At 38.3% G+C, this 24,665-nt stretch overlaps 1 protein-coding gene across 4 annotated transcripts in view; it reads right to left on the reverse strand.

The window, feature by feature from the left end:
• Positions 1-24,665, reverse strand: part of CASC1 (cancer susceptibility candidate 1) — a 91,277-nt gene that overhangs the window by 383 nt on the left and 66,229 nt on the right. For all 4 annotated transcript variants that reach the window (XM_010855991.1, XM_010855990.1, XM_010855988.1 and 1 more), the window contains 7 exons: positions 15,062-15,137; positions 13,861-14,021; positions 10,589-10,745; positions 7,046-7,260; positions 4,129-4,296; positions 1,102-1,215; positions 3-9 (listed from right to left, as the gene is read on the reverse strand). In XM_010855991.1, the coding sequence (XP_010854293.1) occupies positions 3-9; positions 1,102-1,215; positions 4,129-4,296; positions 7,046-7,260; positions 10,589-10,745; positions 13,861-14,021; positions 15,062-15,137 (898 nt within the window). The remainder of the gene's footprint in view (positions 1-2; positions 10-1,101; positions 1,216-4,128; positions 4,297-7,045; positions 7,261-10,588; positions 10,746-13,860; positions 14,022-15,061; positions 15,138-24,665) is intronic.

Here is a 24,665-nt window from a genome sequence, read left to right on the forward strand (position 1 = left end):
TTCCCTCACCTAAAAAAAAAAAAAAAAAGAGAGAGAGAGAAATCTGTGAACAGTTGCTCTTTTATTAGGTATTTTGACAGTTGAGTATGTTACTTTGTTTGTTGTTGTTGTTCAGTGGCTAAGTCATGCCCAACTATTCATAACCGAGCACACCAGGCTTCCCTGTCCTTCACTATCTCCTGGAGCTTGCTCAAACTCATGTCCATTGAGTCAGTAATGGCATCCAAGCATCTCATCCTCTATCACTCCCTTCTCCTTCTGCTCTCAATCTTTCCCAGCATCATGGTCTTTTCCAATGAGTCAGCTCTTCGCATCAGGTGACCAAAGTTTTTCCATATGATGGTCACAAAAATTGTGAACAATTTTTTTGGCCAATCCAATATTTGAAGGGCTTAAGTTTCCCAAATTGCTAAGATAAAAAGAAATATTCTTAATGTACCATTTTTTTTAAAGCATGAAACTGTTTATATCTTAGTGTTTAAGGAGCTTATCAAAATATATTAATTCTTCAAAAAATATTTATTGAATGCCTTCAAGTGACAAGTATTGTTTCAGATCCTACCTGAAACAATAAAACAAAAACAAATAAAAAATAACCAAACATATTAATAAATAACAATCATAGCAATAAAACCTTGTCCTCGAGGAGCTTGTATTCTAATGGAAGAAACATGCAGTAAACAAGATAAATAAATGTGGTAGCTCATTTATGCTAAAATATTCATCAGTTAGCTTGCAGAATTTGATAACTTCTTTAGCAGGCAGTAGGAAATCTGCCCAGAAGGTTACTCTCAGAGGAGAGAGTTCATGAATCAGACATATTCACATGAAAGGCTTACATTTGTTCTTCAGTTGGTGTAAAGCGGTCTCCAGCCTAAAATCAAGGGCATTTGATACCGTAACAGACAATGAAGGCATGACCTTTACATGGTTTGGTTTTATATTTTTGGCAAAATGAAAGAAAATGAAGTTTGCCAATTCCATTTTGAATTTTAATTTTTTACCTTTTTAAAAGGAGAATTGTGGTCTACATTCATTTAGTTTTTGAGTACTTTATCTTCTTTTGGAAGACAAAAGTTTAAGGGGTTTTGCATACCATACCTGAAATACAGTTTTCTTAGAATCACATGCTGTATTCCACTTACTCCAACAAAATGCAAAAGCAGAACTTAACAGGGCCATTTGCCGATAAGCTTTCACTTCTACCGAAGGATGCTGTCAGTATAAAAACAAGTAGAGTTGATCACAGAGCCTCTCAAGTCTCCCTTCCATCCTTGACCTCCTGCAGTCTAGTCTGTTCTCAACCCAGATCCATTGAAAATGTAGTCACATGAGGTAAGTCAGAGAAAGATAAATGTCATATATCACTTATCAACAGAATCTTAAAAAATGGTACAAATGAACTAATTTATAAAACAGAAATAGAGTCACAGATTTAGAAAACAAACTTATGGTTACCAAGGAGAGGAAGGGAAGGGATGAATTGGGAGGTTGGGATTGACGTATACACACTACTACATATAAAATAGTCCGTGGAATTCTCTGGGCCAGAATACTGGAGTGGTAGCCTTTCCCTTCTCTAGGGGATCTTTCCAATCCAGGGATCGAACCCAGGTCTCCCGCATTGCAGGCAGATTCTATACCAGCTGAGCCACTGGGGAAGCCACAGGGGATTCCCTGGTGGCTCAGACGGTAAAGTGTCTGCCCGCAACGCGGGAGACCTGGGTTCAATCTCTAGGTTGGGAAGATCCCCTGGAGAAGGAGATGGCAACCCGCTCCAGTTCTCTTGCCTGGAAAATTCCATGGATGGAGGAGCCTGGTGGGCTACAGTCCATAGAGTCACAAAGAGTCGGACACGACTGAGAGACTTCACTTTCACATATAGACAACTAATAAAGACCTGATATACAGCACAGGGAACTCGACGCAATGCTCTGTAATGACCTATTTGGGGAAAGAATCTGAAAAGAGTGGGTTTATGATATGTATGTATGACCGACTCACTACTATACAACAGAAACTAACACAGCATTGTAGATCAACTATACTCCAATTAAAAAAAATTTTTAAGAAAAAAATAAAATTCAAATATAAAAAATAATTTAAGTCAGACTCATGACTTCTTTCTCAAAATGGGGCAACGGCTTCCCCTTTCAGAGCAGAACCCAGGGTCCTAACAGTGATCCACGGGGCCTCTGTGCTCTTATAGGCCCCGTTGTTGCTGTTCAGGCTCTCAATTGTGTCCAACTCTTTGCAACACCATCGACTGCAGTATACCAGGCTCTCCTGTCCTTCACCATCTCCTGGAGTTTGCTCACACTCATGTCCAATCCCCACCTTGAGGCTTTCCTCAAATGTTACCTTCTTATTGAGCCCCCTCCCCCCACACCATATTTGATATTGTACCTTTTCTTTCTTTCACTTGATTTATTATGTTTGTTGTTGATGTTTGCCTCCCTCTATTCTAGAATGTAAGCTCCACAAGGGCAGAGATCTTTGTTTTATTCAATAATGTTTCTAAAACATTATCTGGAATATAAGTGTTCAGAAAAAAAATTCTTGAATACAGTATTCTGAAAAGATGACTAGTATATGACGTTCAGCATTTGTAGAGTAACTGGCAACTTGAGTTACTAAAACTGAAGTGGGATTTTTTCCGCTATGCATATATGTATACACTCTTATAATGTGATTATTTCCAGTATGTGTCTACCTATATTGTCATTTTCTGGTATATTATAAGCTTTTTCTTGAGTTTAGAATTCTTCTGCCCAAAACATCTTTCATGATTAGAACTCACTCTGTCTTAATTTATGTATCATGAATGTTTGACAAACATCTACTGTATTTTAGGAATAGGGTTGGTGCTAGAAAAATCAAAGTTGATTAAGGAATGGTCACCACTCTCAAGGAGCTCACAGTTTAACATGGAAGGATCTCATTTAACTCAACTTATGAGTTACATGAAACAATATGCAGACAGGAAGACTCTGTGAAGTAGGAGGAAGTGGGTTTTAATGATCAGTGGTCCTTGTATGTATTTAATTTCACTTGATTTATCACGTTTGGGAAACTGCTGAGTCATTTACTCTTTTCAGAAATCTTCCATATATGCACTCTGGAAGAAGAAAGAAAGCAGACAAAATGGGATGCTGCACAGACTACCTCTGCACTAAACTGACCAGCTGTGGTTGTGCTCCGTGTGTCAATATGAAGATCATTCTACAGAATATTAAATTTGAGAGAACCCTAGATTTTTCAGTTTAGTTCAGTCGCTCAGTCATGCCCGACTCTTTGTGATCCCAGGGACTGCAGCACACCAGGCTTCCTTGTCCACCACCAATTCGCAGAGCTTGCTCAAACTCATGTCCATCGAGTCGGTGATGCCATCCAACCATCTCATCCTCTGTTGTCCCCTTCTCTTCCTGCCTTCAATCTTCCCCAGCATCAGGGTCTTTTCAAATGAGTCAATTTTTTGCATCACGTGGCCAAAATATTGGAGTTTCAGCTTCAGCATCAGTCCTTCCAATGAATATTCAGGACTGAATTCCTTAGGGATTGACTGGTTGGATCTCCTTGCAGTCCAACAGGACTCTCAAGAGTCTTCTCCAACACCACAGTTCAAAAGCATCAATTCTTTGGCACTCAGCTTTCTTTATAGTCCAACTCTCACATCCATACATGACTACTGGAAAAGCCTTGACCTGATGGACCTTTGTCAGCCAAGTAATGTGTCTGCTTTTTAATATGCCATCTAGTTTGCTCATAGCTTTTCTTCCAAGGAGTAAGCATCTTTTAATTTCATGGCTGCAGTCACCATCTGCAGTGATTTTCAAGCCCAAGAAAATAAAGTCTCTCACTGTTTCCATTGTTTCCCCATATATTTGCCATGAAGTGATGGGACTGGTTCCCATGATCTTAATTTTTTGAATGTAGAGTTTTAAGTCAGCTTTTTCACCAGAAATCACTGGATTTCTAGTCTTGCTATTTATTCCTTCCTTTCTAACTATAATCTCATATAAGTGAATATAGAAAACTCATTGGTATACCTTAAGATTTATATAAAATGTAATACTTGCTAAAATTCTAAATGTCCATCACATTAAACTTGGAAGGATTCATTCTTACCTTATAGTTTATAACAACATAAAGATGAGAGTGTCCAGTAGGGAAGATATTCAGTCCAGCCTTTTTCAAAGCAATAATGAAAGAAACAGGAGTCATCCACTTTTCTTCCAAAATAGAAGAATGATTTTTGTTATTTACTTTGATTGAAGCTAACATGCAGAGGTTTTCCTAGTTTCAATAAGAAAAAAGAAGCTTTTATATAAGTAAGTTAAAGAAATTATTACCTCATTATCATTCCAGGTCCAGCTGTTAGGTTCTTTATACAAAACTATGGTTTTTCTAGTAATCATGTACAGATGTGAGAGCTGGACCATAAAGAAGGCTGAGAACTGAAGAACTGATGTTTTACAACTATGGTGTTGGAGAATATTCTTGAGAGTCTCTTGGACAGCACAGAGATCAAACCAGTCAATCTTAAAGGAAATCAACCCTGAATATTCATTGGAAGGACTGAAGCTGAAGCTGCAGTACTCTGGCCACTTGAAGGGCCACAGTGAAGGGCCAAGTCACTGGAAAAGATTGAGGGCAGGAGGAGAAGGGGGAGACAGAGGATGAGATAGTTGAATGGCATCACCAACTCGATATATATGAGTTTGAGCAAACTTCGGGAGATAGCGAAGGACAGGGTTTGTTGCAGTTCTTGGGTTTGCAAAGAGTTGGACACAACTTAGTGACTAAACAACAGGAACTATTTTTCATTTTTAGAAAATCCTGTATTATCCTATATTAAAAAGAATGCAGGACAGACATATTTTAGGCTTGATCCAAAAGGTCCACCTCAAAGTTTCCACATTACCTTAACCAGTTTATCAACTTTTCTCAGGCTCATCTGAGCAATCCAAGGATCTCTTTGGTTGCCTACTTTATAAATTATGATCTAAGAATACTGCATGTGCTCCTGTTGAAGTGGAAGAGCTATTTGACAGCAACCATGTTGCAACTTTTAAAAATCATAATTTTTTATATGTATAAGATTTTAACATAATAATGCAAAATATTATCCAGTTTTAAAGTTTGAAAAGTGGTAATCTGGTGTATAGAGTTCACATCTCTCCTCTGACCTTAAAAACCAAGTGTGATGATCTTCTAGCTTTCCTGCCACATTCATAAAGAATTTCAGGTTATATCTTTTTTTTTAAAAAAATCTCTTTTTAAAAACAACTTTCATGAGGTATATTTTACATATCATAAAATTCATGCATTTCAAGTACACAGTTCAGTGATTTTTTTTTTTTTGTAATTTTGTTGACTGGTACAACTATCACCATAAATCAGTTTTAGAACATTTTCATCCCCTCAGTGAAATCCCTTACGCCTATTTATATCCATTCCCCACTTCAGCCTCAAGCAAATACTAAATCTACTTATTGTCTTTAAATTTCAGACTCTGTAATTTCTTTTTTTTTAATTATGAAAGTATAATAACATATTTAGAGGAGATTTGGAAAATACAGAACAAAGTTACATATTGTTCTACTATACATTAGTTATTTTTTAAAGTAGATAAATTAAGATTTTTAGTTGGAGTCTCAATAGAGTGAAGTAAGCCAGAAAGAAAAACACCAATACAGTATACTAACGCATATATATGGAATTTAGAAAGATGGTAACAATAACCCTGTGTACGAGACAGCAAAAGAGACACTGATGTATAGATCAGTCTTATGGACTCTGTGGGAGAGGGAGAGGGTGGGGAGATTTGGGAGAATGGCATTGAAACATGTATAATATCATGTATGAAACGAGTCGCCAGTCCAGGTTCGATGCACGATACTGGATGCTTGGGGCTGGTGCACTGGGACGACCCAGAGGGAGGGTATGGGGAGGGAGGAGGGAGGAGCGTTCAGGATGAGGAACACAGGTATACCTGTGGCGGATTCATTTCTATATTTGGCAAAACTAATACAACATTGTAAAGTTTAAAAATAAAATAAAATTTAAAAAAAATTAATAGAAGAGACAGAAAAGTAGAAAGATATAGTAGGCCTGAAAAGCACCATGAACCAATTCAACATAATTAACAGTTATACAATTTTCACACAATGCTGCTGCTGCTAAGTCGCTTCAGTCATGTCCAACTCTGTGCGACCCCCATAGGCGGCAGCCCAGTAGGCTCCTCTGTCCCTGGGATTCTCCAGGCAAGACTATTGGAGTGGGTTGCCATTTCCTTCAATAGCAGGATACAAATTCTATTCAAGTTCCCATAGACTACAAACTAGGAGACACTGCAACATAACCAGGAACATAAAATAAGGTACAAAAATTTCGTGGTCTACAGGTATTGAAATCATAGAGTCAGACTCGGTAGCAATGGAGTTACTCAAAAGGGATTTCAAACAGCTGGGTGCTATCTTCCTGTGATAAGATCACTCTAAGACTGGGCCAAAACCTCTGAAAGTCATACTGCAACCATACTTAGAGTTTCACCAATTGCTCTATTCCTAGTAACTTTAGGGCACAAACTTATACTTTACTTTTACATGTTATTTCCTATATACTCAGTATTTTATTTAGAAACTACTGCTACTGCTAAGTCGCTTCAGTCGTGCCCAACTCTGCAACCCCATGACGGCAGCCCATCAGGCTCCACCGTCCCTGGGATTCTCCAGGCAAGAACACTGGAGTGGGTTACCATTTCCTTCTCCAGTGCATGAAAGTGAAAAGTGAAAGTGAAGTCGCTCAGTCATGTCCGACTCTTAGCGACCCCATGGACTGCAGCCTACCAGGCTCCTCTGTCCATGGGATTTTCCAGGCAAGAGTACTGGAGTGGGGTACCAGCTCAAGGTATATTTTCAATATATTTATAAAAGACATATTTCAATATGTAAATCATCAGTGATTGACTGTTTTGACACACACTCTTATAGTCATCAAGAGATTTAACTCTTTGGTATGACTTGCTATAACAGCGGTTTACCTTGATTTGTATTTGAAGTTCAGTAAATACTGTAGTTATAGTCAGAAGTACTTTATTCACATCAAGTGGTCTTAGCTCCCATGACTGGTATGGCATATTAATATGGGCATCTTGAATTAAGGTAACAGGACAAAAAGTTTCCAGGTTGAATGTTATAAGCCTCTCTTCTGATTTGTAAGACATGTTGCTGATGCCATCAGTTTTCCACTGTTTACCTTTATAATTAGGATTAATAAGACATTAGCTCCATTTTTTCCTCTGCAAAAATAAGATGAATGAAACCACTCCACTAACTTTAATATGTATAAATTGATTTTTCACACTGAGAATAGGATCACAACAACAAACCATCTTCACTGGAGTTTCTTCCTGTCTACAGGATCAAGTCCAGATTCCTCAGCATGGTCACAAGACTTTCAGAATGAAGCTCTGACTCTCATTTCTGGCTTCCTTCTTTGCTACTTCTCAGACTTCTTTCCAGTCACACTTTTCTTTTCTTCCCCAACAACATCATAAACCTGTAAGCCTCTGCACATGCAGTTCTTTCTTCCTAGAGAACATTTCCCTTCCTCTTTTAGAGAACCTGTCTTCATCTTTCTTTTTAAAGAACTTTAAAATTCTCCTATCTTGAGTATACAATTATTTTTAGTCGGTTTACCCAGTTTTGCAATCATCACCACCATTCAGTTTTAGAATATTATTATCCTCCCAATAAGATTTCTTATGTCTATTTATAGTTAATTCCCATTTGCATCACCAGCCCCAAGAAACTATTAATATACTTAAAGATTTGCCTTTTCTTTACTTTCATTAAACACAATCATATAATAAGTGGTCTTTTGTGTCTCTTACAACTCAATAATAAAACATAACGCAACTTAAAAATGGGCAAAAGATTTGAATAAACATTTCATCAAAGAAGCTACATGAAAGTATAATAAATACATAAAAATCGATGCTTAACATTACCACGCATTAGGGAAATACAAATTAAAACTATGAAAAACCATTTCACACCCACTAGGGTGGCTCTAATAAAAAAAATAGGTAATAACAAATGGTGGCAAGAATATGGAAAAATGGGGAACCTTGTGGTGTGGTTATAGCTCCTTTGAAAAACAACTTGGCAGTTTTTAAACAGTTGAACATCAATTTACTCTTCAACCCAGAAATTCCACTCCTACCAATATACCCAAGAGGAATGAAGACTTATGCCCACACAGAATATACTACATCAATGGTCTCTTGGTCTCTTAAGGACCTGCTCAATATTCTATCCTAGGAGAAGCTGTCCTTAGCACTCCAGATGGGACCCGGTCACTGCTCTGCTCCGTAGCACTTTCATCTATCATATAGCCCCTCACTGCTCTACCCCCTTGTGTATGGTATCTTTCCCTGTCCGCCTCTCCTACAACTTTGAAAATTCCTGGAAGAAGGAATCGTGTCTCATTTATCTCTTTCTTATTGTTTAGCATTTTATGAAAGGAATGAATCATTCTTTTCCTAGAACACCCTCTTCATTTCCACTTGGCTTTCTTGTCTTCTCACACAAAAGGTTCCACTGGCTATTTTTGACTTAAATTTTTTTTAAATTTTGCATGTATTTATTTGAAAATTTACTGGAAAAAAGAAATAAAACACTTTTAGGCATTAATTTTAAAGCATTCAATAAACAATAGTAGACAGGAATATATAATATTGTCCCTACGCACTTAAACTCTCCTCCTATTGAGGCCATCCTCCTAATGAAAATTATCTTGGATAATGAATAAAGTAATAAATAATAAAGTAATTCCCAACCTCAGCTGTCATTCCCATCTCTCTCTAGTTTTCATCCCCATACACCTACTTTTTTTAAAACTTTTTAAAAAATTGGTGTATAGCTGCTTTACAGTGTTATATTAGTTCTATTTTTGACTCTTGAATTCAATATAATAATTATATTAGAAAACTAAGTTATATATAGTTCCTCTTTCTGTTTTTACATTTACAAAATTATTTTAATTTATAACCATAAAAATTGTTGTTTAGTCGCTAAGTCATGTCTAACTCCGGATGACCCCATGGACTGTAGCCTGCCAGGCTCCTCTGTCCAGGGGGTTCTCCTGGCAAGAATACTGGAGTGGGTTGCCATTTCCTTCTCCAGGGCATCTTCCTGTACCAAGGATTGAAACTCAGTCTTCTGCATTGGCAGGTGGATTCTTTACCAGGAAAACCATGGAGTTGTAGATTACTGCCATATAATTACTGCAGTTAGAGTCAAATTTTACTTGTTGTATTTCCCTGAATCATGTGGGATAACTGATCTTGTCTAATTCTAATTTTAATTTGATAAATAAATATTTAGGAACGTTACCATTAAAGGAAAGGAAAAGTGAAACCTCTAAAGCAACATGAAAGGAAAAAATTACCCAGTGTTCATTTTGATATATTTTATGGTTTAATGTATTGATAGAAATATACTGTTTTTAAAACATAAACTATCTCTACACTAAACGTCTCGTGGTTATGTCTGTATAAGCAAAAATATAGTGTGTTGTAGCAACCATAAAAAAATTTAAAGTACAAAATAGTCTTTAAATTCTCTGCCCCCATAACTAAAGTAATAGCTCTGTGCTTTAGTTATCTTATTATCTAGACCTGTTATCTAGTATGTAAACCTTTTCACAAATAAATGGATGTAGAATAATTCACCTACATTAAAAACAAAGCTATTCAACTTTAATCTAAGAGTCCCCAGATTTGCATACATTAATTCACAAGACCAAGACCTTTCAAAGTTTAGCCTGCCAACCCCAAATCAGGTATTTGTTAATAATTGGTGAATGATTAACTTGTATTTGTTAACACTTCTGATTTATTGATATTTAACAATTTGAATAAGCAATAATTTCCCATGGTTCAGTAGTTAAAAGTTATCGAGGCATAAAGTGGTTGGTTTTGCTCTTTCTCAGGTTTCCCATTTGCCCACTCCCCATCCTCGGTTGTTGTTTAGTTGCTAAGTCGTGTCCAACTCTGCGAACCCATGGACTGTAGCCTGCCAGGCTCCTCTGTCCATGGGATTTCCCAGGCAAGAACACTGGAGTGGGTTGCCATTTCCTTCTCCAGAGGATCTTCCCATCCTAGGGATTGAATCTGTGTCTCCTGCTTGGCAGGCGGGTTCTTTACCACTGAAGCCACCTGGGAAGACACCCATCCTCAGTACCTGGTTGTAATAAGCTTTGCAATTTATAAATCATTAACATTAAAATAATCAAATTTAATCACCCCAATCTGAATTATTTGGCCATTTCAAGAGAGAGTAGGCTTTTCATTTGTTTTTGATTTGCTATACTATTTGATATTTTTATTCATTTCCTTCTTTTTAAAAACATCCCTATTCATTTCCATCAAAAGGAAACAAAGACCCTAGAATAGGCACAGAAATATGTATGATTAGAAACTCAGTTTACATTCTCCATTTCCTATTTTGATTTAAGGATTTATATTATTATACCTCTTTTCATTACATAATTATCAAAGCTGGTTAAGGCATCATTGTACCTTCAGCATCCCACCTTGCAACCATAGGATTCTCAAAGAAGATTACATTCTCGTGAACTTCAAGCGTGACCTCTATGGGTGGAAAAACATTTTCTGCTTCAAGGTCTTCTGTAGTTTCCGGAGGATATGTATATTTCTGCAATCCCTCTTTGAGTATCTTTTAAAAATGACCAAGATAACACTAAGTTAGAAGCTGACAGGTAAGAGTTTATGATGCAGAGTTATGCAGAGTAAGCTATGTATGTTAAATAAACACTGCAGTTTAGTCACATTTCACTATAGATTGACAAATAAAATGTCACAACAAAATTAAAACTAATGATTGAGGGGAAAGAATCACTACATTTGAATGTAATTCAGAACTCTTCTATAAGCCAGATTCTAGGCTGGCTGGGACTTAACTATTCATTTTATTTCTCCAATAATTCTATGAGATATGTGTTGAACAGAGAGGATAACTGGGACTTAGAAAAATCAATTAATGTGCCAAAGATTACAAAATGACTTCAAGAAGGCACCAGAAGGCAAAAGTATTGGATTGGCCAAAAAGTTCATTTGGGTTTTCCCCTAACATCTTATAGAAAGATCTGAACAACAAAATCTTAAAAGATTTGACCAACCAAGTAGATATACAGGACCCCAAATCTCATGTTCCAGTAACTTTGTTAGGGTGTGTGGGTGAAGACAGAAAGAATAAGCAACCTTTTGAGAAGCGTGGAAATAAATGAATGAAATTAAAAATCATCATATTTCATACCTTAAACTTATGTAGTGTTATATATCAATTACATCTTAAAAAAGCAGGGGGGTGGTGATGGGGAGAAAGTAAATTAAGCCAAGAGCAGATGTCCGTGGGATAAAGAAGATTTGTCTATTATCAGAATTTAGCAGAGATGGATCTAGGGAAGGGAAGATTACAAATGTTGCAAAACAGAGGAAAAACTGGTTGGGGAAAATTTCTAGAGGAAGTATGAGATTATTTAAAAGGGACTTAGAAAATGAGGAAGGTCTCTTTGTTGCAGGAGAGAAAAATAAGTGTGATGGAGAATACTCTGGCCTCAAATAGAGCACTTAGAGTAGTCTCAGGATACCAGGACAAAATTCAGGAACACCAGATCTTTGTATGCATCCTTGAAATTCCAGTTCAGGCTTAGACCTTCCTATGGATAAAGAGTTTTGAAAGCCTACCTCCACCAAAGGGTGTCTTTCTGGACTCCACTCTGCTCTTCAGATATTTCTGAGGTAGGGAAGGCTGATTCAAATAGATTCTTCAAAGTGGCTGTGTCTAAGTCGCTTCAATTATGTCCAACTCTTTGCGACCCTATGGACTGTTGCCCACCAGGCTCCTCTGTCCATGGGATATCCCAGGCAATGATCCTGGAGTGGGTTGACATGCCCTTTTCCTGGGAATCTTCCTGACCCAGGGATCAAACCTGTGTCTCCTGAGTCTCCTGCATTGATGGCGGATTCTTCATTGCTGAGCCCCTGGGGAAGCCCCTCAGAGGGGCTACAAACCAAGTTATCTCTCCAGGGTCAACCTAATAACTGCATTCTCATTTATGAGAAGGGGAAAGGAACAGCAATATTATCCCTGCTGCTGCTAAATCACTTCAGTTATGTCCGACTCTGTGCGACCCCATAGACGGCAGCCCACCAGGCTCCCCCGTCCCTGGGATTCTCCAGGCAAGAACACTGGAGTGGGTTGCCATTTCCTTCTCCAATGCAGGAAAGTGAAAAGTGAAAGTGAAGTCGCTCAGTCGTGTCCAACTCTTAGCGACCCCATGGACTGCAGCCTACCAGGCTGCTCTGTCCGTGGGATTTTCCAGACAAGAGTACTGGAGTGGGGTGCCATTGCCTTCTCCGAATATTATCCCTAAGAGGGTAAAAATTAGTTTAGAGGGGTCATGAAAAAATTGTACTCTTTTAGGTATAAAACACAAATATACATACAGCACATATGTAAATATACAGTATACATGTGGTATTAATACTTTATGGGGGACAGTTAGGAAAAAAGTCTACAAAGGCTCTTTGGAGGGGTGATAATGAAAAAAAAAAAGATAAATACTACACTAACTCAAGAATGCCTATGCATAAAGAAGTTATGGCTTCTTCTAGGTTCCTCTGTCCATGGAGTTCTCCAGGAAAGAATACTGGAGTGGGAAGCCATTCCTTTCTCCAGGGGATTTTCCCGACCCAGGGATTGAACCCAGGTCTCCTGCATTGCAAGCAGATTCTTTACCATAATGGGGTATTATCTGGGGGTGTAGGCCACTAAAAGTTAAGTCAATACTAGAGCAAATGTTACTACTTACTGAAACAAGAGCGAGAACTCCTTGAAAAATGATTGACAACTGCTACCATCAGTATCCTTGTTACTCAGTGAGTGCTATCTGTGCATCAATACCACTGGCAGTGCCCACATCAGTGCTTTTCAAACTTTCATGTGCAGTTACTATGCAGATTCGGTGGACCTGAGGTAAAGTCCCAAATGATGCATTTCTAACAAGTTCTCAGCTGCTACAGATGCTGCAGGTTCATGGACCACACTTGTATATCAAGAATACAGACCAGTGGTTCTCAAACTTTGGGGTATGTCTTGCTAAAACACAGACTGCTGAGTCTTAGCTCCAAACTTTCTGATTCAGTAGGACTGAGGTGGGGACAATGGATTTGCATTTCTAGCAAATTCTCAGATGATGCCAAATGATGTTGATGCTTCCGGTCGAGGGACCACATGCTGGGAACCACTGATTTAGACTAGAATCCACAAACTATGGTCCTTGGAAAATCCAGCCCCCACCAGTTTTTGTAAAATAAGTTTAACTGGAACACAGCCATGTCCATTCATTTACCAATGGCTACTTTAATGTTACAATGGCAGAGTTAAGGAGTTGCAACAGAGCTGGTATGGCTCACAGAGCTGAAAATATTTACCACCTGGCCCTTTACAGAAAAAATTTGATGACCCCTGAAAATGACTGTCATTATTAAGGCCAAATTGGCATAATATAAACAGAGTTACAGGTTTACAATTAAATTAACATGTATGAATTCTAGTTTTAAAATCCGTTATTATTTCAGATTCCTCTCCTTTAGTATCTGATTTTGATTCATAAATTCAAGACAGCTTAAAATTACATTTTCCGCATTTGTGGTTGTTTAATAGGGTTAAATCATTTTAGGGTTAAATAGATGTTAAATCATTTCAGATAAAGTTAAAGCATGAGAAATTATTTTATCCATAAATTTTGATTCAAGAATCAACCTACTTCCACAATCATCCAGCCCTTCATTGGTTTACACTGTGGAGGAAGCTCCAAAATATCCAAGTGGTACACTCCACCCAGGGTTGTGAATTGGCATAAATCAACCTCATTTTCTTCAAGGAAATAGGGCTTTTCAGAAGCATTCTCTAACAGCAACTCCTGTGCTGAAATTAATCAGATTGATTGAGTTTCTAAATAGATCACAACATTTCTGCATTTTCTTAGTAAGGAAATGAAAGCATTCTAATACTGGTAAAGAAAATTTTTATTTAGCAACTACACATTTTCAGAATGTGGTTAATTCAAAATCATTCACTTTAAAGTGGGAATAGGCATGCATAATATTAGGGTGCAGGGGAGGGCTCCATTTATATTTTTCATAGGTAAATTATCTCATAAGGATTACGGAAAAGTTATAATGATATAAACCTAGTTGACTGTTGACAAAAAAGTGTGTTGGAAAAAGTGAAGTGGACAAGAAGTCTGTTATAAAACTATGCTAAGAACTGTATAAAAAATACATTCCTAAGGAGTTTCTGGGAAAGAAGCAAAATGATAAAGTTAATGAAAAAGATTCCATAAATCTCAAACTAGAAGTTCTGCAAATTAGACATCTCTATCATCTTGACATTTAAAAACTGTATCCAATTGTTATTTGCCATGATAAGACTAAATACAAAAGTGTGAAGAAATTTCTAACTTCAAGTGTGTGCTTATGAATGTTCAAGGCAACATTGCTTGTAATAATAAAAAAAATTAGAAATAACCTTATTTAAGTCCTTATTAATAGATGATAATGTCCCATAGCATTACATAGATACTTTAAAAAGTAAGGTTACCAATGTGTTCTGACTTAGAATAATGTTGAATATTATTCATTTAAGTAGAATATGTATTGTGTTTTATGTGTGTATGTACAATAACAAATATTGTTAGGTGAAAAAAAAGTAACTTTCAATGAGAATATTCATATAATATGACCTGATGGTTTTATTTAAAATCAAAAAGAGAGAGATGGAGACAGAGTACAACAAATTCAAAAGAATTGTTAACACTGGTTATCTCAGTAGAGAGATGAGGAAGAATTTTCACTTTAAATATACTTCTGCAACATCTGAGTTGATTTTCTAATATCCTTGCATTTCTTTTGTAAGCAGAAAATCCCAGTCAAGTTAAATTCTAAAAATGTGACTTGGAAGAATACCTGCTGAAACTGTTTCACTTAGTAATTTCATCTCCATTTCATATTTTGTGGCTTCAGGTTCTTCCTGGACAGGACACTACAGAGAACACAAGGACGGACGGGGGCGATCGTCAGTGTCTGCCGCAGCCCAGAGTCACTCTCTTCCTATTCTAGTTCCCACTAGGTTTCTGCTACCGTAATTCCAGGACCCCAAATGGACACTTGCTCTGGTCTAAAACTGGACTCAAAAATAATACTTTAAAAATGAATTTAAATGAGAGCATATCTCCACAAACCTCACAAGGCCAGGAGCTAGTCACTCAGATTCTCTGTGGAAAACCCCCAAGCACAAAACAGAGGGACTAGGAAGCCAGGCAAGCTATACAAATATTATTTATATTGGCATTTTGGTTTTAGCCAAGTTTTTGATTTTGCTTGATTTTGTCAATAAACTCTCTGAGTAATTCCAAAGCCTGTTTTGGGTAAGCCTCTCAATAAAATTAAAGATGCCATGCCCTAAGTAATGTAGACGATATTATTATATCCTGGTTTAGCATAACAGAATACTACTGTGCAAAAAGAGGACAGAGGAATTTAAATATGCCATGTGGCACAGTGGTAAAGAATTTGCCAGCCAATGCAGGAGATGTGGGTTTGATCCCTGGGTCAGGACGATCCCCTGGAGTAAGAAATGGCAACCCCGCTCCAATATTCCTGCTGGAAAATTCCATGGACAGAGGACCCTGGCAGGCTACAGTCCATGGGGTCGCAAAGAATCAGACATGACTGAGTGACTGAGCACACACGCACGCCATTAACTTACCTTTGTGAACTTAAGCAAGTCATTTAAGCATTACGAGTCACAAAGCCCTGATCTAACAACTGATGTGGCATGCATCTGTGCACTAGACATATAATAGCTCTTGTAAACAATCCTAAGCTATTATCTTCATTTTACAAAAAGGGAACTGAAGCTTATGGAGATAACTGGTCTAAGGGTCCAATAAAATAATAAAAGTAAAGAATGTTGCACACTGTAAACACTAGATAAATGTAGTGCTACTATAAAACTTTAGCATGTGTGTGCCAATATTTGCAAATAGGAAGGATTATATCCAGAAAAATTCATTTGCCTTCAAACACCACCTGTCCTTTTGTACGGCAATAGAAGAACCTCATACCAGAATCCTAGTCAGAAGCTTAACACCAGTTAATCCCACCATGCTGCTCATCCTCATCTACAAGGCCCAGTCCTTCTTAGTAGATGATCTTTTCTCTTACTCTCATCACTATATTTTTTGTATCTTCCTCTTGACCAGTTTTAATACCATGCATTCTCTGCCAACCTTTTCATCCGGCCTCTGACACTTCTCACTTACTAATTCATTCATTCAATGAAGCTTTACTGAGTGCCTGAATTGTACAGGCAGCACTAGATACTAGGAGTAAAAAGAAAGAAAAAGTGAAGGTCCTTGCTTAAGGAGCTGCCAGTCTATTAGGGAAGCAGGTCAACAAAGTGGGTGCTATAGTGCAGGAAGGGGTCCACAAGAGAAATGCAAAAAAGAGTGGCTAATTCTGTGGGAAGACAGTCTGTGCGTGGTAAAAATAGAAAACCCTACAGGAAGGTGGTAAAGTTTGAACTAAATCTTGAAAGATAATTAGGTCTTCTCAAAAATGGTGGGAGAGAATTCCAAGTGTGAATGAAGGCGGAAACGTATGAAGCAAAACAGAGGGTTCCAAACACCCACAAGTGGTCAGGTATGGTTGGAATGAGACAGGCTAGGAGGGTAAAGATTTGAAACTGGAGAGAGGCAAGGTCCAACTTGTGGAGAGCACTGGATGCCACTCTAAAGATTAGATTTTCTTCTATGGGTAGAAGAGAGCCCCCGAAAGACTTACTAGGAAAGTAACACAAAGAAATGCATTTGGAAAGGGTTTTTTTTTTTGGTGGCCAGATGATGATGTATTGCTTAGTAAAGAGTAGGGAATCCAGGGACTTTCTTGGTTGAGAGTCTGTCTTGCATTGCAGGGAACACGGGTTTGATCCCTGGTCTGGGAACTAGGATCTCATATGATACAGAGAAACTAAGCCCCTGTGCTGTGGCTACTGAGACCGTGTGCTCTGGAGCCCGTGCCACGACTAGAGGGGCCAAGCACCGCAACAAAAGATCCCACATGACGCAACCAAGACCTGATACAGCTAAATAAGTAAATAAAATAGAACAAACAAATAAATAACTATTCAGAATAGGAAGTCCAAGGTAAGAGGATCAGGGCACAAGTCAAGATAGATGCAATCAGGGTCATTAGAAGGAGCTTAGATGAGAGATGATGAGGAAGTAAATCAACATAGCTTGGATGGAGAATGGATATAGAAGACTGATTTTCAAATGCTTGGCTTAGGTAATAAGATAGATAGTGGTAACAATTATCAAGAAAAGGAAGAATTGCTTTGGGGGGAAAAAGTAGTAAATCTGATCGTGGATATGTTGAATTTGAGATACCCATGGGACATCTAAGTGGCCTTTGATATTCTCTACCATTAAAAAGCCAGCTGCATTTTTTTCTTACAGGAAGGATTTTCTCTGACAACAGTATCAAAAGATATCAAACCAACAAGGGAGTCAGGCTTTCCAATTCACAGTTTCAAATATTTGAGAATTCTTCAGCATGTAGATCAGACTGGTTTTCTACCTTGCAGGGAGACCAAAGAATTTAGACCTTCTCAACAGAACCTTGATAACCCCAGTACTTCAGTATGCAACGATAGGAATTTATCCGCATCTCTATCATCACACAATAGAATGATCTTGTATTTAGCTCAAAATATTGCCCTATAATTCACAATTTTTATAATTTTATGTTATTCTTTAGCTTAATTGACTCTTTTTTGAAGCTAGACTTCTAGAGAATGGAAGCAATGGGTCAATTTACACTCTGCTGCAAGCTCCTGAATCTTGATAATTATTCTAGAATGTTTTCCTGTCATCACAGCTAGAACATACTCCTGCACAAAAAGTAAACTCCAAACCACATTTATTGATCCTATAATCCTTCAGCGTTTTACACATTTTAAAGCTCCTTCTGTTTCTTGGCAGTGAAGCTGGAAAAAATGCTTCTTTCTTGATATTATCATCATGTTTATATCTGCTAAAGAAAAGTACTCTTTCAACCTAACTGTTTCAGAAAATTTTCCACGTACTTTTTTCTTATAGCTAAATTTTAATATGTAGCATTTTGTCAAGTCTCATCAATTACCAAAGTGGAGTTTTTCTTTGAATTACACTAAATTTATAATAAATCTATTTTTAAAATAACATTTAAAAAACTGTTTGTGTGGAAATGTGGACAGAATATGAAGCAGAGAAGGTAAAGTATAACTTTTCAATGACATCTTGGCTCAATTGGTTTATGAATTGGCTTCTAACATGGAAGAACTTCATAGAACACTAGCAAAGTATTTTTCATTGCAACTTGATTAATGTGCAGTTACTGTAATGTGGAAATTATTTTAATATGTATGTAACTTGAATGTGATATAAAAACATAGCTTGGATCATGAATAAGATCATGAAAGCTGACTAGAAATTCCAGAAATAGATCTCAGGAGCCACTTGGGAATGTAGCATATGGCATTTCAGATCAATAGGAAAAACCTAGGTTTATATGGTAAGTGTTTTGAGAGAGCTCACTAAGATTTGAAATAAAATAAATTTAGATTCTCCCCTAATTTACACATTTAGAAAAGACAGAGGAACCAGAGAGCAAACTGCCAACATCTGTTGGATCATAGAAAAAGCAAGAGAATTCCAGAAAAACATCTATTGCACTTTATTGATTACACCAAAGCCTTTGACTGTGTGGATCACAACAAACTGTGGAAAATTCTTAAAGAGATGGGAATACCAGACCACCTTACCTGCCTCCTGAGAAATCTGTAGGCAGGTCAAGAAGCAACAGTTAGAACTGGACACGGAACAACAGACTGGTTCCAAACTGGGAAAGGAGTATGTCAAGGCTGTATATTGTCACCCTGCTTATTTAACTTATATGCAGAGTACATCATGCAAAATGTTGGAGTGGAGGAATCACAAGCTGGAATTAAGTTTGTCGGGAGAAATATCAATAACCTCAGATACACAGATGATACCATCTTTATGGTAGAAAGTGAAGAGGAACTGAAGAGCCTATTGATGAAAGTGAAAGAGAAGGGTGAAAAAGTTGGCTTAAAGCTCAACATTCAAAAAAAACTAAGATCATGACATCTGGTCCCATTCACTTCATGGCAAACAGATGGGGAAACAATGGAAACAGTGAGAGACTTTATTTTGGGGAGCTCCAAAATCACTGCAGATGGTGACTGCAGTCATGAAATTAAAAGACGCTTACTCCTTGGAAGAAAAGCTATGAGCAACCTAGACAGCATATTAAAAAGCAGAGACATTACTTTGCCAACAAAGGTCCATCTAGTCAAAGCTATGGTTTCTCTAGTAGTCATGTATGGATATGAGAGTTGGACTATAAAGAAAGCTGAGTGCCAAAAATTGACGCTTTTGATCTGTGGTGTTGGAGAAGACTCTTGAGAGTCCCTTGGACTGCAAGAAGATCAAACCAGTCAATCCTAAAGGAAATCAACCCTGAATATTCATTGGAAGGACTGATGCTGAAGCTGAAACTCCAATATTTAGCCACCTGATGCAAAGAACTGACTCATTGGAAAAGATTCTGATGCTGGGGAAGATTGAAAGGAGGAGGAGAAGGGGATGACAGAGGATAAGATGGTTGGATGGCATCACCAGCTCTGTGGACATGAGTCTGAGCAAGCTCTGGGAGTTGGTGATGGATGGGGAAGCCTGGCGTGCTACAGCCCGTGGGGTCACAAAGAGTTGGACACAACTGAGTGACTGAACTGAACTGAACTACTTTACACTAAGTTCCAGATAGATAAAAGATCTAAATGTGAAAAGATAACTAAACCAATCAAAAGCCACAAAAATATGAAAATATATGAAGAGAACAAAGGAGATTTGATATCAACAATTATCAGAGAAAGAAATCTTGATATTGTTGCTGTTGTCCATTGAGTGGTGATGCTATCCAGCCATCTCATCCTCTGTTGTCCCCTTCTCCTCTGCCTTCAGTCTTTCCCAGCATCAGGGTCTTTTCTTATGAGTTGGTTCTTCATATCATGTGGCCAAAGTATTGGAGCTTCAGCTTCAGCTTCAGCATCAGTCCTTTCAATGAATATTCAGGGTTGATTTCTTTTAGGATCAACTGTTTTCATCTTCTTACTGTCCAAGGGACTCTCAAGAGTCTTCTCCAATACCACAATTCAAAAGCGTGTGATACTGGACATCTGCAAAATGTCAGTACTGGATACCATATGTTTGATAGAATGTCTTGAATTTTCTTTCCCATCAAAAGAAAATCTATACAAAAGAAATTCAATTTTTTTCATCAAAACATAATTTACAGTTTCAGAATAAAGTGTTGGAACTGACTCTTGGTAAAGAATTGAAGATGAATTTTGAAAATACAATATCATATGGTTCATTTTGGATAAAAGATAAGAATGGTTATCCTGAGTGTGCCAAAGTCTCATTCATTCCTGTGCCTTTAATACTACCTATAAGCTGGTGGTTCCCAAACCCATGCTAGAGATGCTCTTCAGGCCACATACATTTATTTGCTCAGCCCTGGAAGTCTACACACACATATATGATGGGCAGATCCAACTTTTCCCTTAGAACCCCAGGTTCACATTTGCCTACTTGATATTTCCACTTTTGTGTCCTAAACTTACCATGCCCCTCCAAAAATCCTCTGGTTTCACTGTCACTCTCAACCAACTCAGCCCATTCCTGTCCACCTCAGTAAACTGTTTCAGTTCAGTTCAGTTCAGTCACTCAGTCGTGTCCGACTCTTTGTGACCCCATGAATCGCAGCACGCCAGGCCTCCCTGTCCATCACCAACTCCCGCAGTTCACTCAGATTCACATCCATCGAATCAGTGATGCCATCCAGCCATCTCATCCTCTGTTGTCCCCTTCTCCTCTTGCCCCCAATCCCTCCCAGCATCAGAGTCTTTTCCAATGAGTCGAACTCTTCGCATGAGGTGGCCAAAGTACTGGAGTTTCAGCTTCAGCATCATTCCCTCCAAAGAAATCCCAGGGCTGATCTCCTTCAGGATGGACTGGTTGGATCTCCTTGCAGTCCAAGGGACTCTCAAGAGTCTTCTCCAACACCACACTTCAAAAGCATCAATTCTTCGGTGCTCAGCCTTCTTCACAGTCCAACTCTCACATCCATACATGACCACAGGAAAAACCATAGCCTTGACCACAGGGACCTTTGTTGGCAAAGTAATGTCTCTGCTTTTGAATATGCTATCTAGGTTGGTCATAACTTTCCTTCCAAGGAGCAAGCGTCTTTTAATTTCATGGCTGCAGTCACCAGTAAACTGTTTAGTTTCCCCAAAATAAAATTCAGCATGATTGTTTATTTTACCTCCAACATATTCCCAAACATATCCACCTTTCCACGTCTTACTACCACCTTTGTCCAAGCCACCACGACCTCTCATGCTTCTCGTACTATTGAACTTGATACCATGTTTCTAGGGCTTTCCAGGTGGCGTAGTTGGTGAGTGTTTGTCACTCAGTCGTGTCCAACTCTTTGCGACCCCATGGACTATAGCCCGTCAAGACTGCCATGCTCTACTTTCCATGGGATTTTCCAGGCAAGAATACTGGAGTGGGTTGCCGTTTCCTTCTCCAGGGGATCTTCCCAACCCAGGTATTGAACCTGTATCTCTAGAGTCTCCTGCATTGGTGGGTTCTTTACCAACTGCCAGCCTTCCTTGGTGACTCAGATGGTAAAGAATCTTCCTGCTAGGCAGGAGACCCTACAGTCCTTGGGGTCGCAGTGTCGGACAGGACTGAGACTGTACACACATGCACCATGCTTCCACTTTAGTGAAAGAAAGTGAAGTCGCTCAGTCATGTCTGACTGTTTGGGACCCCATGGACGGAGGAACCTGCACCAGGCTCCTCCGTCCATGGGTTTCTAGGCAAGAGTACTAGAGTGGGTTGCCATTTCATTCTGCAGGGAATCTTCCCAACCCAGGTCTCCCACATTGTAGACAGACGCTTTACCATCTGAGCCACCTTCCACTTTAGGCCCTCACAATTTGTTTTCTGCACAGTGGTCAGAATAACCTTTCTGTGTCATGAACCATGCCACTTTCCTACTTAAATAGCCCTCTAATGGCATCTTGTTGAATCTACAGTAAATCTTAACTTCTCCCTCTGGCCTGCAAAGCCCTGCTTCACCTGGCTTCTGCTTTCCTCTCTGACACCATCACATACCACTTTCTTTCTTGTCCACTCTACACCAGTCCACTGGCCTTCATCCTGGTCCTCACTTCTGTCTAATGACCTTTGTCATTATATAGCTGATTCCCTTTGGTCATTTGGGTCTCAGCTTAAATAAGAACCAATCACACAAGCCATCTGTAACTATCCAATCTAGCTACTACCAGTCACTCCTACTATACCATCCTGTTTAATTCTGCATATGGCATTTATTAAGATCAGCTATCTCCAGTTTTTTATGACTTGTTGGTTTCTCCTGACTTGCAAGTATTATAAATCATGAGAGTAGGAATCTCATTTGTCCTTCACCACTGTCCCCTGAGGGCCAGATAGTGCCAACATATATAAGTAGGTATTCAAAAAAATATTTGCTGAGTGAGTAAAGAAATAAGAACAAGGTCCAAGGTATGACCAGGTAAATGGGTGGTCCAAGTAAATTTGTGGGAAGCTGAAGGTTGTTGAATGTTAAAGGTAGGTTTTTTCGTGTGGGCTATTCTTGTAGACTCTAAATCTATCCATAATGATGCCAAGAAGTCCTCAAATCTCTAAGGCTATTTCTCCACACTTTTTCCTCTGAGCAGAATAGTTTCCTTTCCATCTAAACTCCTCCATATCTATCAAGAGATTTAGCTCAAATGCTATCTCATCAGAGAAGACTTCCAATCTGTTCAATTCTGTTCGTTTTTTGGATTCATTTCTCTCTCTTAACTCCTATGCCTAATCTCTCTCATTACATATATCAGAATATATGGTAACTATTACACTTCTCCTCCTCAATCAAATTTCATACAGAAGATAATTAGTAAATTTTATGTTTCATATATATGTTTTACATATTATACATACTCATATTTATATTAAATATATGTGTGTGTGCTCAGTCACTTGGTCATGTCCAACTTTTTGTGGCCCCTTGAACTGCCAGACTGCCAGGCTCCTCTGTCCATGGAATTTTCCAGGCAAGAAAACTGGAGTGGGTTGCCATTCCCTTCTCCAGGGGATCTTCCCAACACAGAGATCGAACCTGGGTCTCTTGCATCTCCTGCACGGGCAGGCAGATTCTTTACCACTAGCACCACCTGGGAAGCCCATGTTAGATATATACAATAGACATATACTCACATTTATGTTAAATCTGTTGAGAGTATCTTAAAGACAAAGGCTATTCTTTTAAAAATAATTTAATTTTATCCATTTATTGTTTGGTTGCATTCGGCCCTCACTGTTGCACAAGAGGGGCTACTCTGCGTGCGGGGGCTTAGCTACCCTGAGGTATGTGGAATCTTCCCAGACCAGGTATCAAACCCATGTCCCCTGCATTGGTAAGCAGATTCTTAACCACTGGACCACTAGGGAAGTCCAAAGGCTATTCTTAACTTGAACTTTAAAAAATTTCAAAGGTTCATATATTACCATGCATGTCCCTTAGATCACCAAAATATTTCTGAAGATAATTATTATTTTTATTTAAAAAGCAATATTTCTCATATTGTGCTACACTTAAATTGGGCTATTCTAAAATTTTTCTAAGATATGTTCATTGGGAAGACAGCATTAGCCAATACTGACAATATTATAGTATTAGTATTACTACTTATGTAAATGAACTGAAATGTGGTATTCAGAGCCCTCTAGTGGCATAATTCTTAATAGACCCACGAAAAAGGAAGACATAAGTTGGACCATCTTTTAAATCTAAGAGATTTAATTTTTAAATTAACAAAGTACTAAATACTTGGTATTTATAATCATATCATGTATCAAGCATAATTCAGGTATTTGGGGCCATAAATTCCTATGTTATACTAAAATTTGCCTTGCAATCGGCCTCCAAATTTGTTAAAATGATATAGTATTTACTTACTAGCATTTCTTTATTAAAAAGAAATGTAGTCATACATTAAAATATGCCAACCTAAAATTATAAAAATAAGCAACTTATCCTAAAGAAAAAGCTTTAAAAATAGAGAAATTTCCCTCTAAAGCCAAACACAGTAAGTCTGCCTACTGATCTTACAATTCAGTTCAGTTCAGTCGGTCAGTCATGTCTGACTCTTTGCAACCCCATGAATCGCAGTATGCCAGGCCTCCCTGTCCATCACCAACTCCCGGAGTTCACTCAAACTCATGTCATCGGGTCAGTGATGCCATCCAGCCATATCATCCTCTGTCGTCCCCTTTTCCTCCTGCCCCCAATCCCTCCCAGCATCAGAGTCTTTTCCAATGAGTCAACTCTTCGCAAGATGTGGCCA

The sequence above is a fragment of the Bison bison genome, unplaced genomic scaffold (genome assembly GCF_000754665.1).
Source record: "Bison bison bison isolate TAMUID 2011002044 unplaced genomic scaffold, Bison_UMD1.0 scf7180017864370, whole genome shotgun sequence".
Taxonomy (NCBI): Eukaryota; Metazoa; Chordata; class Mammalia; order Artiodactyla; family Bovidae; genus Bison; species Bison bison.